Consider the following 15,414-nt stretch of genomic DNA (forward strand, 5'->3'; position numbering starts at 1 on the left):
TTGGTTTCAGAAAAGCAAGGGTAAGAGGCCCAGGGTGCAGCTCAGGGGTAGAGCACACTGTGAAGGCGGGGGAGGCTTTCCCAAGGCTGCACAGTGATAAGTGTGAGGTTGCAGCCTGCGGTCACTGAGACTCTGACCCCCAAATGCAGGTCTCCTATACACCCTCTGTCTGGCTGCCCTGCTGCAGGTTGGATGAGGGCAGAGATTAAGACCCAGAGTCCCACCCTCCAGAAGCGCCAGCCCCTCAAGCAAACTCCCAACAAGCATGGGGGGGCGCATGAGGCTTGGGGCGATTCCATGCGAGGGAAGGTGAAGACTAGGCAAGAGCCACCTGGAGTGCTGTGTGGGGACACTGTGTACTGGACAGGGTCAGTGACTAGACACCAGGCAGCACAGCAATCCATCTATCTGTCCATCCATCCAGTCACCCCCTCAAGCACCTACTCATGCACCCTCCACCTCTTGCCCAGGCTGTAACCCTCTATCCACAACCCCTGACTTCTGCTTGCCCCTAAGGAGCTAATGGTCTCTGCCTTCTTCTTGAGGTTGCCCGTGAGTGCTGGGGATTTTCAGAGGGTTTGCTCAGCGGCCTGGAGTAGTCAGAAAGCCCTCACAGACACAGAACACAGGAAAGGGGCTGCACTCAGCACTGGGGCTGGGCTGTCTGGTCCAAACCTGCTTCTGGCTGGGGGTGACACATGGATAGATGCAGTGACCACTCAGTTCCTCACTCCACTGATCCATAAAAACGGGTGATGTGAGTGACAGCCCCGCTCTCTCCCATGTCATGCCCTGAGCACTGGGACTCTTCCACTCCTCCTAAGGGGTGAGGCCCTTTCCTGGGGATTTGCTTTGGCCAACAAAACATGGCAACAATCTGGGGCAGGCTCCATCAGCTGGGTTGCCACGTCTCCCACGCTCCACCCTACTTTGTGTCCTCCCCTATATGTCAGCGCAGGCTGCTATGGTAGACACCATCTGGGTCATTCCAGCAGGTGCTGAGCTGCCCGAATCAGAGGATGCTCAGCTGAGGCCAGCCCAAGTCGGAGTCTTGGACACACAACAGCCATTTCCCGGGAGTTACATGAGGAATGATTGTGGTCACTGCTCAGTGGCCCAAGAGGGTTAAGTGACTTTTGCATCTTGGAGTCATGGAGGAAATTAAGGGAATGAGTACTTGAGTGTCCCGGATGTGAGGTTACCTCCTATGGCTGAGTGAGGGGCTGCACCTCGGGGAAGAACAACTAAATTCACTGTGCTGGAAATCGACCCCATTTATAGGTGGAGGGGGGAACAAGAGAAAGGGAAAGGACATGGTGACCCCTTCAGGGTAATACCCCTGCCTGAGGCCTCAGTGCCTCCAGATATGTCCCACTGGTGGGTCCATCCACAGATTAGTGTCCAACCACTGAGTATATTAAGCCTTCTGAGGGAATTTTTGATTCAAACCATAAAAGTACACAACGATGTGTCCCTAGAGGGCTGGACACGGTGGGGGAGACACTGGCTTTTCATTTCCATTTCCAATTCCATTCTACTTCATTTTATTGAGACAAGGTTTCACTATGTAGTTTGGGTTGGCCTTGAATGCACTACGTAGCAGTGCTGGGATTTCAGGTGATTTCACATACAACTTTATTTCTAGATTTGGAAATCACTGCAAGTTTATACAGGAAGTTGCAAAAATAAAAGCAGTATAAAGGACACCTACATATTCCTTACCTGCATTCAGGTGCTGTTACCATTTTATGGCCAACACATGCACACACGCACATGTGCATGCACGCACGCATAGTTTTGTTTTTGTTTTTTGTTTTTTTTTTTCCAGAACCAGTGTTTGAACTCAGGCCCTTGCACTTGCCAGGGAAGCACTTATTCCAGTGAGCCATCTCCCCGGCCCCACACACAGTTTCTGACCCACTTGAGAATGAGTCCTGCTTTGGCTCTGGGAAGGGGGCAACATGATGCTGTGCCAGCACCTGCCAGGCCTGGCGAGCTGCCCCCTATAACCTGAAACCACCACCTGAAAGCTATGGTCCCCTGGAGATTGGGCTGGGCAAGAAGGAACAGGAGGCAACCTGGCCACACACACAGACTGCCTTAGAACAGTGACAGCCTGCCCAACCTGTGACTTGGGAGAAACGCTCACTGCTGCCGCTCCAAGGAGGTTGGTGTGTTTCTTACACAGTGACAGCTGACTGATACAGCTGCTATAAACACTCCGCACCAGGAAGGACCGTTACTCATGCTACCTCATTCCAAGCTCACAGCCTTTTTTCTCAGCCAAGGAGACTCAGGTTAAGTTGCTTGCATGAGGCCATGGATGATAAACTGGTAAGCGGTGTTCATGGGACAGGCCCTGGACTGGTACGGGGTGAGGCAACTGGTGGTGGTGCTTTTACTTACATGAAGTCATTTGATACCAACAATTCTTGTCATGGATGAGGAACCCAGGCTGTTACTCACCTAAGGTCACAGGGCCAGGGAGCCGGTAGGGGCGTGCCTAGGGGGCACACTGCCTCTGGACTTAGGTAAGACTGCTGGGGCTCTGGTTGTTGACACCACTTAAAAAGAGATGTGGCTCCAGCCTGCCTCTCTCTGCTAGCCCCAGGGAACTGCCAATTAAGTCCCCAAAATGTTAGTCTGCACTTGCGCTCCTAAGACTGCCTGTGGTTGTTTTGTCGAGATAGGGCCTCCCTATGTAGTTCAGCTGGCCTTGAGTTCACTGATCCTCCAGCCTCAGCCTCCTGAGTGCTGGGATTACAAGTGTGGACCACCACACCTGGCAGCGCATGTATTTAGGCTCTGAAGCACTAAAATCAGTGGATGATTTTTCCAGAAGCTTAAGCACTACTGGGATAGCACAAACTACCAGGAAACTGCGAGAAAAAAGGAATCAAGTAACAAGTCCATGTCTGGGGGGCGGAGGAGAGTAAGGAAGGGAGAGGGAGAGGGAGAGAGAGAAGAGACAGAGTGTCTTTCTGGTTCCTACAGAGCAGGCCCTGGGGCTTGGACAAGGAGTCTGTGTCAGAGCTGAGAAGACAACAGCAGGGCCCACACCCAAGCCCGGAGGCCAGGCAGTTCCAGCCTCACACCTCTGAGAGGCCTCTAAGCCCAAGCGCAAAAACAGCTCGGGGGAGCCAACAGGAGGCCTAGAAACCATCTGAGAGGCAAAGTGCGGATCAGGCCTACCCAGAGAGCCAGCGATTGTCCTCCCTCCAGGCCTCAGAGGCCCCTAGTGTGGGTGAAGACCTGCTGAGGGCCTGGGGAAAGAATGTTTTGTTTTGTTTTGAATTTGGGGTCTGGCCAAATAGCTCAGTGGATTAAAGCACCTGCAAGCAGGGGCCAAGGGTTCTATCGGCTGGGAGCCCTGAGAGGGCAATTGAGAGTGGGCGTGGTGGCACAGGCCTGTAATCCCAGCTCTTGGGAGGCTGTAAACAGGAGGATCACTATAAGTCCGATCTAGTAGAGACTCTGAACACCCTGTAGACCCTTCCCTAAATAAATGAATTTGAAGTATACAGGATGTGGCAAAAATCAAAGCAGCACTCAGAAGACCTGCATGCCCTTCCTCCTGTAGTTGCCCCATGCTCTATAATACCCGGTGACACCAGTTCTGGGGACATGGGTCACAGGCTGTCTAAGGGGAACCAGGGTGAGGTTCCCACCTAAACTGTGGAGAGAAATCTTTTAAACAGATGCTCAGAGCAACCCTGCCTCAAGCTCTCAGTGCTAGCATTACAGATGTGCACCACCATGCCAATCTAAATTACTGTCTACCTAGAAATTTGGGGCTGCGGGGGCTGGGGAGATCGCTCAGGAGAATAAGTGCTTGCCTGGCAAGCACAAGGGCCTTAGTTCAATCCCCAGTTCTGCCATAAAAGAAAAGAAAAAAGAAATTTGGGGCTTGGGAGATAGCTCAGTGGTCTAAGTGCCTGCCTGGCAAGTGCAAAGTCCCAAGTTTGATTCCTCGGTACCACATGCTGTGCTGGCCCTGGATCCCTGGGCACGTTGTGCTGGCCACTGAAACGTGGCATGATGGCACACTCCTGTAATCCCAGTACGGGGAGACTGAGATAGGAGGAACGCTACAAGTCCGAACTGCGTGGAGAGATCCTGTATCAAAAAAAAAAAAAAAAAAAAAAAAAAAAGGAATTGGTAAGGGAGAGAGGAGGGAAAGGGGACAAAAAAGCATTAAAACGAGTTAGAATCAGGTGTGGTGACATATACCTATAATCCTAGCACTCAGGAAGCTGAGGCAGGGGGTAGCTATGAGTTTGAGGCCAGCCTGGGCTACACAATGAGTTCAAAACTAGCCTGAGTCACATAGAGACCCTGTCTCAAAAAAACAGGAAAAACAAAAAACAAGATGTGTGATGTGGGGCTAGTGAGATGGCTCAGTGGTCTAAAGCACCTACTTAGAACAATTTTAGCAAAGCACAGGGACCACGGTTCAATCCCCCAGCACCACATGCCAGCCAGCCCCGCCCCCTGGTGGGCTGAGCTGCCACACACACACACACACTAAAAAAAATGTGTGATGTGTTAGGTACATGGACCAGCACTCCACAAGGAATCTGGGCATTATGTACTATAAAAATGTACTAATAAAAATTAAAGGGGCCAGAGAGATAGCTTAGCAGCATAAGCACATGTCTGGCAAGCACAGGGTCCCAAGTTTGATCCCCAATACCAAAAAGTAGTAATAAATAAAAGACTTTATATGAAAATGCCTAATTCTGATAGTTTTGAGTTAAGATCCTTAATACATCCAAGACGACACTGGCAATGAGAAAAGGGTACAGAAAACAACCCCATCTTCTGACCTAAGGGTTACAGTTCTGGGGCTCTATCCAGAAAAACAGAAAAGGTAATCCACAGTGGAAAAAACAAAAAAAAACGAACAAACAAACAAAAAAAACACCTTGTAACAGTAGTTGTGGTGGTGGACACTTGTGATCCCAGCACTCATGAGGCTGAGGTGGCAGGACCACATGAGGTCAGAGTTTAAGGTGGCTTGGCTACACTTCGAGACTCTATCCCCCCACCCCCACCCCACCCCTCGTTTCTACATTCTGGGTGAGAGCTGAGTGTAGACAGCGTGGCCCTGGTTGTCCCATTCTGAGGCCACATATGACTGAAAACGTTCAGGACTCACAAATGTGCATCAATGGGCCAGGCAGCACAAGTGCAGCTTTTTCAGGTCTAGGAGGTGACAAGTCCCACAGCACAATCAAAAAACCAGCTCCACTTCCACAGGTAACAGTTGCAAGCTGGTTTTCTGATTTTTTTATTTTATTTCGTGGGACAAAAACCCTGACAAAGCAGAAAACATGGAGGAAAGAAGAGGAGAAGTGAAGTGAACAGAGAGAGGGATGGTGCTACTGTGATTCCCACGCAAGGGACAAAGGCCCCGGCTGCGTGCAGGCTCCAGGGTGCCTCCACCAGGCCAGCTCTGCAGCTGTGGGTGAGGAACACAAATGTGGACGGTTCTCTGCAGGACGCTGGGTTCTCTGCAGGACGCTGGGCCTCCCTGGCCCTGCAGCCCACAGCTCTTGATGAAGAGGGGAAACAGCCCAGCTACTGCTCTGATGCCAGGTGGGGGTGGAGTACCTGAAATGCCTGGAAACGCTCCTGGGGTCCACCATGGGTGGCACCACCTTCCCCACCCAGCACTGCACGGTGGGTCCTGCAGACAGAGCCAACCTGGCCTCCTCCGGCTCTCCTGGGGAGTTGGTAGCAAGCTCAGCTGCTCAGCTCCCATGGTAGTTTCCGGTGCAGGACGAACAGAACCCTTGGGTCCTCACTGAGGCCAAGTTAAGGATGCCAACAGGTAAAGCAACACAGACATTTATTCTTCCAGGCGGTGAACAAGATCATCAAAAGAGACACAGAACTTTGGGGCCCAGAAGCCTCTTATACTCAGTGACAGCACAGCACCAGCTAGGGCCGGTTCAGCAACAACCTCCGGAACTGCCTGTCATGGGGGCATCGTGGAGCCTCCTGGTCACTGCTTTCACCCTGGGTTGGGGCAAGCAGGCCCTCTCCAAGAGCAGCAGCTCAGGGGCTTCCACTACTGCAGCAGCGGAGCTGAAGGAGGAGACCCTTCTGGCCAAGGCCAGTCTGGAAAGGACCAAAGTGACAGTGGAAGGGCCACCCACTGCCTGCAGAAACTGCACCCATGGGGTACACTTGTCACATGCAGGTCCTCCCACAGACCTGTTTCCTAACAGACACACGTCAGCGCCGCAGCCGCAGGAAGAAGGCGTGCTTGCATTCAGCGCTCTCCAGCGGGTAGTACTTATCGTAGAAGTCCAGCACATACTCCTCAGTCTTGAAGCCGAACTTCTGGTACAACAACATGGCAGGGTTGCTCGCTGAGACGTGCAGGGTCACGTCCTTGCCCATGCAGGTCTGCCGAGAGAGCGGAAGCAGGCAAATGAGAGTGGAGGAGCCCTTCCCAAGTGGGGGCTTGGGTGACACCAAGGAAGGCTCAGTGCCACTCACAACTTGGAATATTTTGCCACTGATCTATGCGTCCTGAAGCTAGAGTCTGGAGGTGACCATATTCTTCCCCACCTCTAAGGCAAAGGACCAAGGTAGACATTTAGTTAATTTTACTGTTTTATTTATAATTCCATCACTAAGTCAAGGCCTGTAAGTAACAGATCTGGCACAGGTCACTTGACAGCGTCCTTTCTGTGTTATCCTCCCCCTCATCCAAGGCACCTGAAGTTTGGGGACAAAAGAGAGAGTACCAGACTACACCAAGGATCACCACCCACCAGCCTGGGCTACAGAGCAAGTTCAGGGTCACCCTGTTATTTTTTGTACCTAGATGTCCCCCCAGTCCTCACACAGTCACAGGAAGTGGGCTTTTCAGAGACAGCGGACTCTACAATGTGTGACTGATTCACGGTCCAGCTGGGATTACGGGTGTGGGTGCTATGCCTTCCCCCTAGGACAGGTGGCCTGCACATAAGGCACAGCTAGAGACTTGGCTCTTGCTTGAAGCTTTGCTGTCTTCTGCCGCCATGAACTGTTGCCCTGCTGCCTTGCAGCCAGCCGATTATGGACTGAAACCTCTACCAACTGTGAGCTAAATTAATCTTTCTGTCTTTAACTGTGGGAGTCAGGTATTTTGTCTCAGCAGTGACAAAAGACAGACCCTGTCACAAAAATAAACAAACAAAATACAGTGAATCTTGTCTACATCAGGATTTTATACATAATCTTCCATACCTATCAGTTCCTAAGTGAAAGCAGAAAAATTCTAGGGAGAAAATCCCCTGCATTTGTTTTATATTAGCAACAAATAGATGGCGTACTCCAAAGGTGAAAGAGAGAAATCAAAGTAGGGCTTAGTCTTAGAACTTAAGTCTCAGCAACATCACAGCCCCACTTGGTGAGGGCACGAAGACAAAACCCAGCCCAGCTCAGCCCTCAGGGGGCCAAGCAGGCAGCGTGGGCCAAAGCACTACCTTGGCATTCTGTAGGACAGGTGTTCACAACCAGTTTCCCTGTACCCGGGCTGAACAGCAGCCTCACTATGGGGCTGGAGCCTCAGAGTGGTGACCACTGGCCCCTTTCATGTGGTCTCCGAGGATCTACCTGGCAGTGCTGGAAAGGACTGGCTCAGCCTCTCACGCCCTCCAAGTCCCCGGGGCGCCCTGAAAGGTAAGTTGCATGGTTCACACTACAGCATGAGTGGAGATAACTTGCCTGGATCAGGTGATAGATCATGAACGTTGCGATCCCTGCTCTTCTCCATTCTGGGTGGACGAGCAGAAATGAAATGTAAGCCTCGTTGTATTTCACGTCGGGAACCATGAAGCCGAAGGCAATGATGACTTTCTTATAGAGCACGACCACACTGAAGTCAGGGTACTGCAGGCATTCAGATAGGTCGATGCCTAATGAGAAAGGAGGGCCAGAGCTCAAGGCCTGCACTTTCTGGGACTCAGCCACACCACATTTACAGCGACACCCAAGAGCTAATAGGACACAAGGATACTGTCACAGATGCCACACACTTAAATCATAAAACAGAACTTCAGAAAACATTAAAATTGACAGTCCCTTCTAAGCACATGTCCTAGCAGGAGTAGAGGGACTCAAAGCAGCAGAGTGCTCAGGTCAGAGCTGGACTCAGCTGCGTCTCGACCTCCCTGCTGCATGTGACATGGCCATCGAGAAGGTCTCAGGGCTTCTTGCCCAAGCAGTGTGGACACAGCACCTGACAAAGTGGAGTGGAGCCCTAGACAGCGTCCTATCTGATGCCTCACCCACCCACAGACAGGGTGGGGGTTCTTCAGGAGGAGCACCCCCAGCTCATGGTAAAGAACAGACAAAAACACATTCTGGTGAAAGGCAAGGAAGCTGCCTGGCAAAAAGGCAGAAGTCACAGGTGTTCCCAGTGTCAGTCCCAGAAGAGTGGCACATAGCTGCCACCAACCATCATGTGATTATGAGACAGTTAGTGTGACGAGGCTCTTTGTAACATCTCCTCTAATCCCTGAAGACAGCTACTACTCCCTTAGGTTTCTTTCTTTTTTTTTTTTTTTCACACCCAGCATTTTATTGGGAAAAGGGAAACTGATGCAAAGGTGGCGCAAGGCAGCTGCAGCCTCCCCCACCAAAGTCCAGGAAAGTAGGGGCAGCCAAATGGGGCACGCACGCACGCACGCAAGCACGCAGCAGACTCAAGTGTAGAGGTCAAAGTCAATGCATTTGGAATTGTAGAACTGACCGCCAGCAGGATCCAGCTTCCGGCAGTAAACACCATCCGGGAAGTAGCCTTCACTCACCCAGGTCTGCATCTGGGCACTGGTGAAGGGCCCGTACAGCTCGGCATCTCCCGTGTTCTCCCACTTATATTCCCACATCACATCCATCAAACCATCGCCTGGTGACTCTGCTTCTTCTCTCTGGGCAGGGGTAGGGGTCTCCAGCTCCCCCTCCGCTACTTCCTCAGCAAACATATCCAGGGAGGGTGGAGGTGTGGGACCTCGGGGTCCCTGAGATCGGCAGCCCAAACCCTTCAGCCACATGGCCAACCGTTCCCTCGTTTCCTGGTAAACACCAAGGTTGCCTCGAGCCACCATCTGGTCGGCCAAGCCACACAGCCGGTCCAGGCGCTGGGGGGAACTGGGCCACCGAGGTGCCTTGCTGCCCTCTTTGCCTCCCCCGCGGGCCCCCAGGCGCCTCAGCACTCCAGCTACTGTCTCTCTTGGCAACAGCAGCTCCACAAGTCCCTCCAGGAGGGCCTGGGCACTCATCGGGGTCTGGCCCACGCTGTCCTCGTCCTCCTCCTCCGAAGCCTGGTGCTGATCAAGGGGCCGCTCCCTGATCTTCACCCAGTCAATGCTGTCCAGCCAGCTGTCTCGAATCTGCGCATCCCGATTCAGGAAATAGTTGCCATCGGCGTCAAAGTGGCCTTCCTCCATCTCCTCCTGAAGGTTGAAGGGCGTAATTCGCACACCCCCCCTCGCTGGGAAGCGTGGCTGCTTCCTGACCTTCCACATCCTCCAAGGCCAGGATGTCATATTTGCTGGAGCCCTCATCTTCCTCATCTTCCTCATCCTCCTCATCACTGTCCAATGAGTGTTTATCTTTGAAGCGGCTCCCAGGACCCCCGGGCACTGGGTCTACCAGCTTCTTCTCAGGAGCACTGACTTCATCCTCCTCATCCTCGTCTCCCACACCTTGGAAGGTCACCTTCCTCTTTGGCATTACTGGTCAGAGGAGCTGGGGATCCAGGGAGAGTCCCTTAGGTTTCTAAGCAGGCTGGGAAGAATGTGTTCTGTTTAGCACAAAATGTGTCCCTTTAGTTGATGGCTTGGGAGACAGTTGAAATGACGAATCCTCCTGGCCTTATTCCTATCTGCAGTCTACGATCAGGGAATTTGCCTTTTCAAAAATGCCCTTGGGCTGTGCTCTCCAAGGATCAGATAAACACAAAAGTACTGAGTTGTTAAGCTAAAACCAAAAGCGTCCAAACATGCCCAAGCTACCAGCCTATGTATGTGTGGCAGACATTACCTCCCACCTGAACAAAGATAGAAGCAAAGCAGGATGGATCTTTTATTCTGGAGGCAGAGACAAACAGGGAAGAGGAACAAAGAATAATACTGTGTATTATTGCAACTGTTGGTTTCTTCTCAAGCTCAGAAAAGTAAGAGTCATTTAATTTTGGTATTTCTGTGTCAGCAGAGAAACTACACAAAATCACATAGGAAGCAGGGCATGACAGCACACACCTGTAATCCCAGCACTTGGGAGACTGAGGCAGGAGGACAGCTCTAAGTTCAAGGCCAGCCTGGATTACAGAGAGACACCATGTCTCAAACAAAAGTCCCCATGAAGAAAGGTGGCAGGTTTGGTCATGTGGCATGCACTGATTTGAAAACTCCTGCAATGAGGCCTACTGAAATCTATCTACCTGGTTGGAGGGAGAAACATACCAGGCCAGAAAAACTCCTGACACATGGAGTTGATTGTTGGGATGTGATTTGGCCGGACATAGCAGTAATCGAGAGGTGCATCAGGCTCCGGTGTCCAGTGAGGGTCACTCTTGTGTAGGTGGGAACGAATCTGGGATAAGAGCTGTAGTTTCGGTGGCTTTGTCTCGTAATCACGCCTCCACACATAGAAAATAAACAAAGTCAAGAAAAAGCCCGGTGTTATTCCCAGTTATGTGACTCCTATGCACTTTGACATACCTAAAATTTTAAACTAATATGCACCAGTGTACATGCTAACTAGCTTGATTATAGATAGAACACCTTTTTGGCATGAAACCTGAAATTCATGGGCCAAACCCCTCATCACTCTTCAGCGCTGCTAGGTGCAGCGATACAGATGGCCCATGGTTCACCCCAAGTGCCAGTGGGCTCATCAACCGCCTGCCAAGAGATCCACCCGGAACCCAGGGCTGGGCAGGGAGGGCTGGGGCCTGCTGACACCCTGCAGGCCTCTCCAGGGAGTTCTGCTTCAGGTCACCACAGGGACCCAGATTAGAAAAGGTCCCAACATGCAGCCCACTACTGGCTCACTCAACCGAGACATCATCTCCTTTTTATTTTCATTTCACAAAGTACTAACTATACTTAACTTTACTACTTAAAACAATGATTTATGATAATCACGAGAAAATATCAAGTTAACACCATGCATGTTTTATGTCTTTCAAAGGATCATCTTGACAGCTGAAGTGAGTAAATGGCGATGGCGGATGGGGACCAATGTCCCTCCAGGGCCTGCTCATGCTGCTGGGTCTCAACTCCGCCAGCAGGCGGCCTAGGCGCAGCGCATCCTGCACAGACCTACCAAGCCCAACCTTGTGTTTTGTCTGCATACCTAATGTAGGGCTTTAGGATACGGGAAGTGTAGGGGCTGACAATGCTCTGGTCCACAGCCAGGTCCTCTGAGCCCACCAAGCGATACAGGAACTTGCTGGTCTGGTGCCGAAAGCCCTTCCTGGATGGCAAGGCCGTCTGCGCAAGGAAAGTGTTTGCAGAAAGTTCAGTTCCACATGGAAGCGACACTTACAATCTTTTTATGCAACAGGAAGTAGGCTTTTTCATGTTATCTGGAGAAGTTAAATATCAATACAAACCTTGGAGGCACTCTGGCCTAAAATGAGATTCAAAAACCTATCCCTAGTTTTAAAAGTTTAAAAGTTCTAAAGGATAGGTGTGGAGGCATGTACCTATAATCCTAACACTCAGGAGACTGAGGCAGGAAGATCACTCTGAGTTTCAAACCAGGCTGGGTTACAAAGTGAGTTCAAGGTCAGCCTGAACTGCATAGTGAGACCCTGTCTCAAAAAGACAAAAAAAAAAAAAAAAAATATATATATATATAGATAGATAGATATAGATATAGATGTAGACATAGATATAGATATAGATAGATATATAGATATGGCTGTGGAGATTGCTCAGTGGCATAGCACTTGCCTGATAAGAGCAAAGTCAAGTTTGATTCCTGATACCTAAAAAATCTGAAGTTATTTATAAATGTTGTCATTTCAATGAGTGAAACACAGTACTCAAGCTGGACTTGTGTCCTCTCCTAGCTCCTGTTGGCTACATCCTGCCTTCCACCATGTGCTAGCATTACGTGCCACCAGGCCTGAGGAGCTCACATATACTCAGCCGCATCAGAGGACCACCATGCTATCCCAAGAGCAGGGGGCAATTACTGCTGTCCATATATGTGTATTTTTTTAAAAACTCCTTTTTTGAATACATAAACTTAGCCAAAATAAGGAGTGATATGGAGTATCATCCCTAAAGCACGGAGGCCCAGCTCAGTTCTAGAGGGCTCTCTGCAGAGCAGGTAATTCGGTGTGCCCTGTGCACCCCAAGAGCTGCGTGGAGGTGCTGCTAGCAAGAAGCGCGCCTAGACCCGCAGCCGTGAGCTAACAGAAACTGCGCAATTAGGGTTTTACAGCAAAGGGTGCGGAGGGAAGATGAAAAGGTGCATTTATACAGTTGTTTAGTGCCAAGGGGTAGATGAAATTTAAAAACCTAAACTTGTTTTTAGTCTTAGCCTAGAAAATCACTTTGTTGAAAGAAGAGCAAGATTTCTTTCTTTGTAATTTGCTCTCATACTTTCCCAGCCTGAACACCAACATTTTCAAAAGCCAACTCTGAAATGCTTCCAGGGCTTAAAGTTTAAGAGTAACAGTCAAAGCTGTGGTGAAGGTTTCCAAACACAGCCACAAACCACTCCTCCTAGCCCTGGAGGAAAGAGCGGCTCCTTGAGTCCCAGGCAGAGCTGATTTCTCCTCCTCAGGAAGTCTGGGCAGCTTCTGGAATGGCAGTGACCAATCAGAGGGCAGTGAAGGCAACATCCTGGGACAGGAGCCAACTGGCAGCCAAAAACCAGAGGTCAGTAGAGACAGACAGACCTGGAACAGAGGCGGTCCAGTCCTAAGCCAGGACCAAGCAAAGGCAGTCACCTGAGTGACCCAGCCTGGGGCACCTAAGTGGAAGAGCCACCCAGCTGAAATCAGTTTGCTCAGAGAAAACTGTAAACTCACTCAGCTCCCAGTGGTTCCCAATGCAGCACCAGGACACTGAAACACCAGACACGAACCACACACCACAAACAGGACATGCTCAGCATCTGGTTAGTCTCACAGTAAAATCTGTGGACCCTGTAGCTGTTACCCTGCACTAAGCCACCCTTCCCTCTGCCTGGCCACTACTGCAACTGCTTCCTGTCCATCTCTGTAGCACTCTCACCCCCCAGGACCATCGATGCCAGGCATTTCCTTTAGAAACACACATCTGTGCTGCATGTGGTGGCACACATGTGGAAATCTAGCATTTGGAAGGCTGAGGCCGGAGGATGGTTGTAAATTTGAGGCCTACCTGGGCTACATATACATAGTGAGACTATATCAAAAACCTAAAAGAAATAATAAAATATACAGATACATATACAACTGCTCCACAGGCCGACTCCTTTGTGGCTCCTCTGGGCTCACAGGGTCCTGCAGAACCAGACCCTGCCACCCATTCCACTGCAGCGTCCCAACCTCGCCAACCTCACTGCCGCCCTCAGCACTGAGCCTGCATTGGCCTGCTCCTCCCGGCTGACCAGGACTTGGTCAAGAGCGACCTCAGAGCAGCTCACTGAAGAAAAGTGAGCAAGAGAGACCCGGGCACAGTGAGCTGTTGCGCCCACCTCCCTCCCCAGGTGCCAGCTCCAGGCAGACAGGGACCCACCCAGCACAAGAGCGCTGGAACGGACTGAGGCGCCAATCTGCATCTGCTGCATGACAGGTGGATGGGGGACAAGCCAAGGTGGACCTCTGGGTCTGATGTAGTGGGGAAGCCGGGGCTTAGGCAGCAGCTGCGGGAACCAGGCATTTCTCCAGGAAGTCACATGCAATGCAGCCACTGAGTGGATGTTGGTGAAGGAATACCACTGTGACAGCTGAGCCCTGTCACCAGCAATAACAGAGCAGGAGGAAAGGTAGTGCCAGGGCTGGCATCACAGTGGCACAGGATGCAGGTTGACCCACTGCCCTGCATCTTACAAAACTCACAGGAGGATACAGCCAGGTGCCAGCTCTCCTCTGGGTGTGTGTGACAGGTAAGGGAAGATGAACAGTGGGAGTGAGTACATAGGAAAAAATCAAGACCTGTAAATAAGCGAGAAGGATGACCACCTAAACAACTGGTCCAGAAAGGCAGGATAATTTGCCCAATAGAGAAGAAGGCCTCAAAAGCATGCAAAGCAGTCATTGGAGAAATGCAGACCCAAATGACAGTGACAATGCCCTGTACACCACAGATGGCTGTCACCACACACCACAGCAGCACAGCACGCCCAGGAACCACAGCCTTCCTCATGCACTGCTGCGGGGACAGACAGCGCCACCACATTAGCAGACTGCCCGGCTGGTTTTCCAAGCATTCAGCAGGCACCAGACCCCGGAAGCCCCTCGCAGTGTCCTACCAGCATTCCTCACCAGGGCCAGAGGGAACCATGACTAAATGCTCCTCTCACACAATCAATCGCATGAATAGAATGGGGTGCTCCAATCACCCAGGGGGTGGAGCAGTAAGCAAAAAAAGCAAGCGAGCATGAAGGTGTGCTGCAACACAGTCCACGGTGTTGTTATCCGCGTGCTGAGGGAAGGGTGGGGATCAGGAAAGGCCACAGAGTCTGCGACTCCATAGCACAAGCAATGTCCTGGGCAGTTGACCTATGGGGAGGAGGGGGGCACTGACAGTACAGCGGGCTCTGGCACTGCACACAGACGGGCTGGGGTTTCTGAGTTAGGAAGTGCTCAGAAGCTGCCGGGACGCCACTGTGATACATGAGAAACACCCAGCTCTGTGCTTTAAACGGTGAATTATTTGGTAAATGAACTACACTACAAAAGGAAACACCTAATAAATAGGCCCCAATGTAAGGAGAATCTAGATGGAAAGGAGTCTTCAGGGAGCATCTCTCCTTCATGAATACTAAGCACATGGGGGGCTGGAGAGATGGCTCAGTGGTCTAAAGCACCTACTTGGAACAAGCAAGCACAGGGACCGCGGTTCGATCCCCCAGCACCACATTCTGAGCTGGCGCCACACACACACACTAAATGTTAAAAAAAAAAAAAAAAAAATTTAAAAAAAAAATACTAAGCACATGGTAACAGACTAACACATGTGGCAACCGTGTGTTCAAACAGCACATCTAGGGACATCTAGTTTCCAGTCTGGATGTAAGGAGTCACTCTGTCCTGGCTAGCACAACAGGAACAGCTGGGCATGGTGCCACATGCCTGCAATCCCAGCACTTGGGAGGCTGAGGCAGGAGGTTCCCCATGAGTTCGAGGCCAGCCTGTGCTACATAGTGAGTTTAAACCCAGCAGGAGGGGCTGGTGAGATGGCTCAGCGG

At 51.0% G+C, this 15,414-nt stretch overlaps 1 protein-coding gene and 1 pseudogene across 2 annotated transcripts in view; both read right to left on the minus strand.

Annotated features, from left to right (window-relative positions):
• Positions 1-5,834: 5,834 nt before the first annotated feature.
• Kat14 (lysine acetyltransferase 14) overlaps positions 5,835-15,414 on the minus strand; it is a 25,616-nt gene continuing 16,036 nt past the window's right edge. For both annotated transcript variants that reach the window (XM_004635599.2, XM_023720184.1), the window contains exons 7-10: positions 11,359-11,495; positions 10,464-10,639; positions 7,723-7,913; positions 5,835-6,414 (exon numbers count right to left, since the gene is read on the minus strand). In XM_004635599.2, coding sequence (XP_004635656.2) covers positions 6,241-6,414; positions 7,723-7,913; positions 10,464-10,639; positions 11,359-11,495 — 678 coding nt within the window. In that variant the 3' untranslated portion in view covers positions 5,835-6,240. The remainder of the gene's footprint in view (positions 6,415-7,722; positions 7,914-10,463; positions 10,640-11,358; positions 11,496-15,414) is intronic.
• On the minus strand, positions 8,566-9,754 carry LOC101563942 (annotated as a pseudogene).

Source organism: Octodon degus, unplaced genomic scaffold (genome assembly GCF_000260255.1).
Source record: "Octodon degus isolate 3935 unplaced genomic scaffold, OctDeg1.0 scaffold00073, whole genome shotgun sequence".
Taxonomy (NCBI): Eukaryota; Metazoa; Chordata; class Mammalia; order Rodentia; family Octodontidae; genus Octodon; species Octodon degus.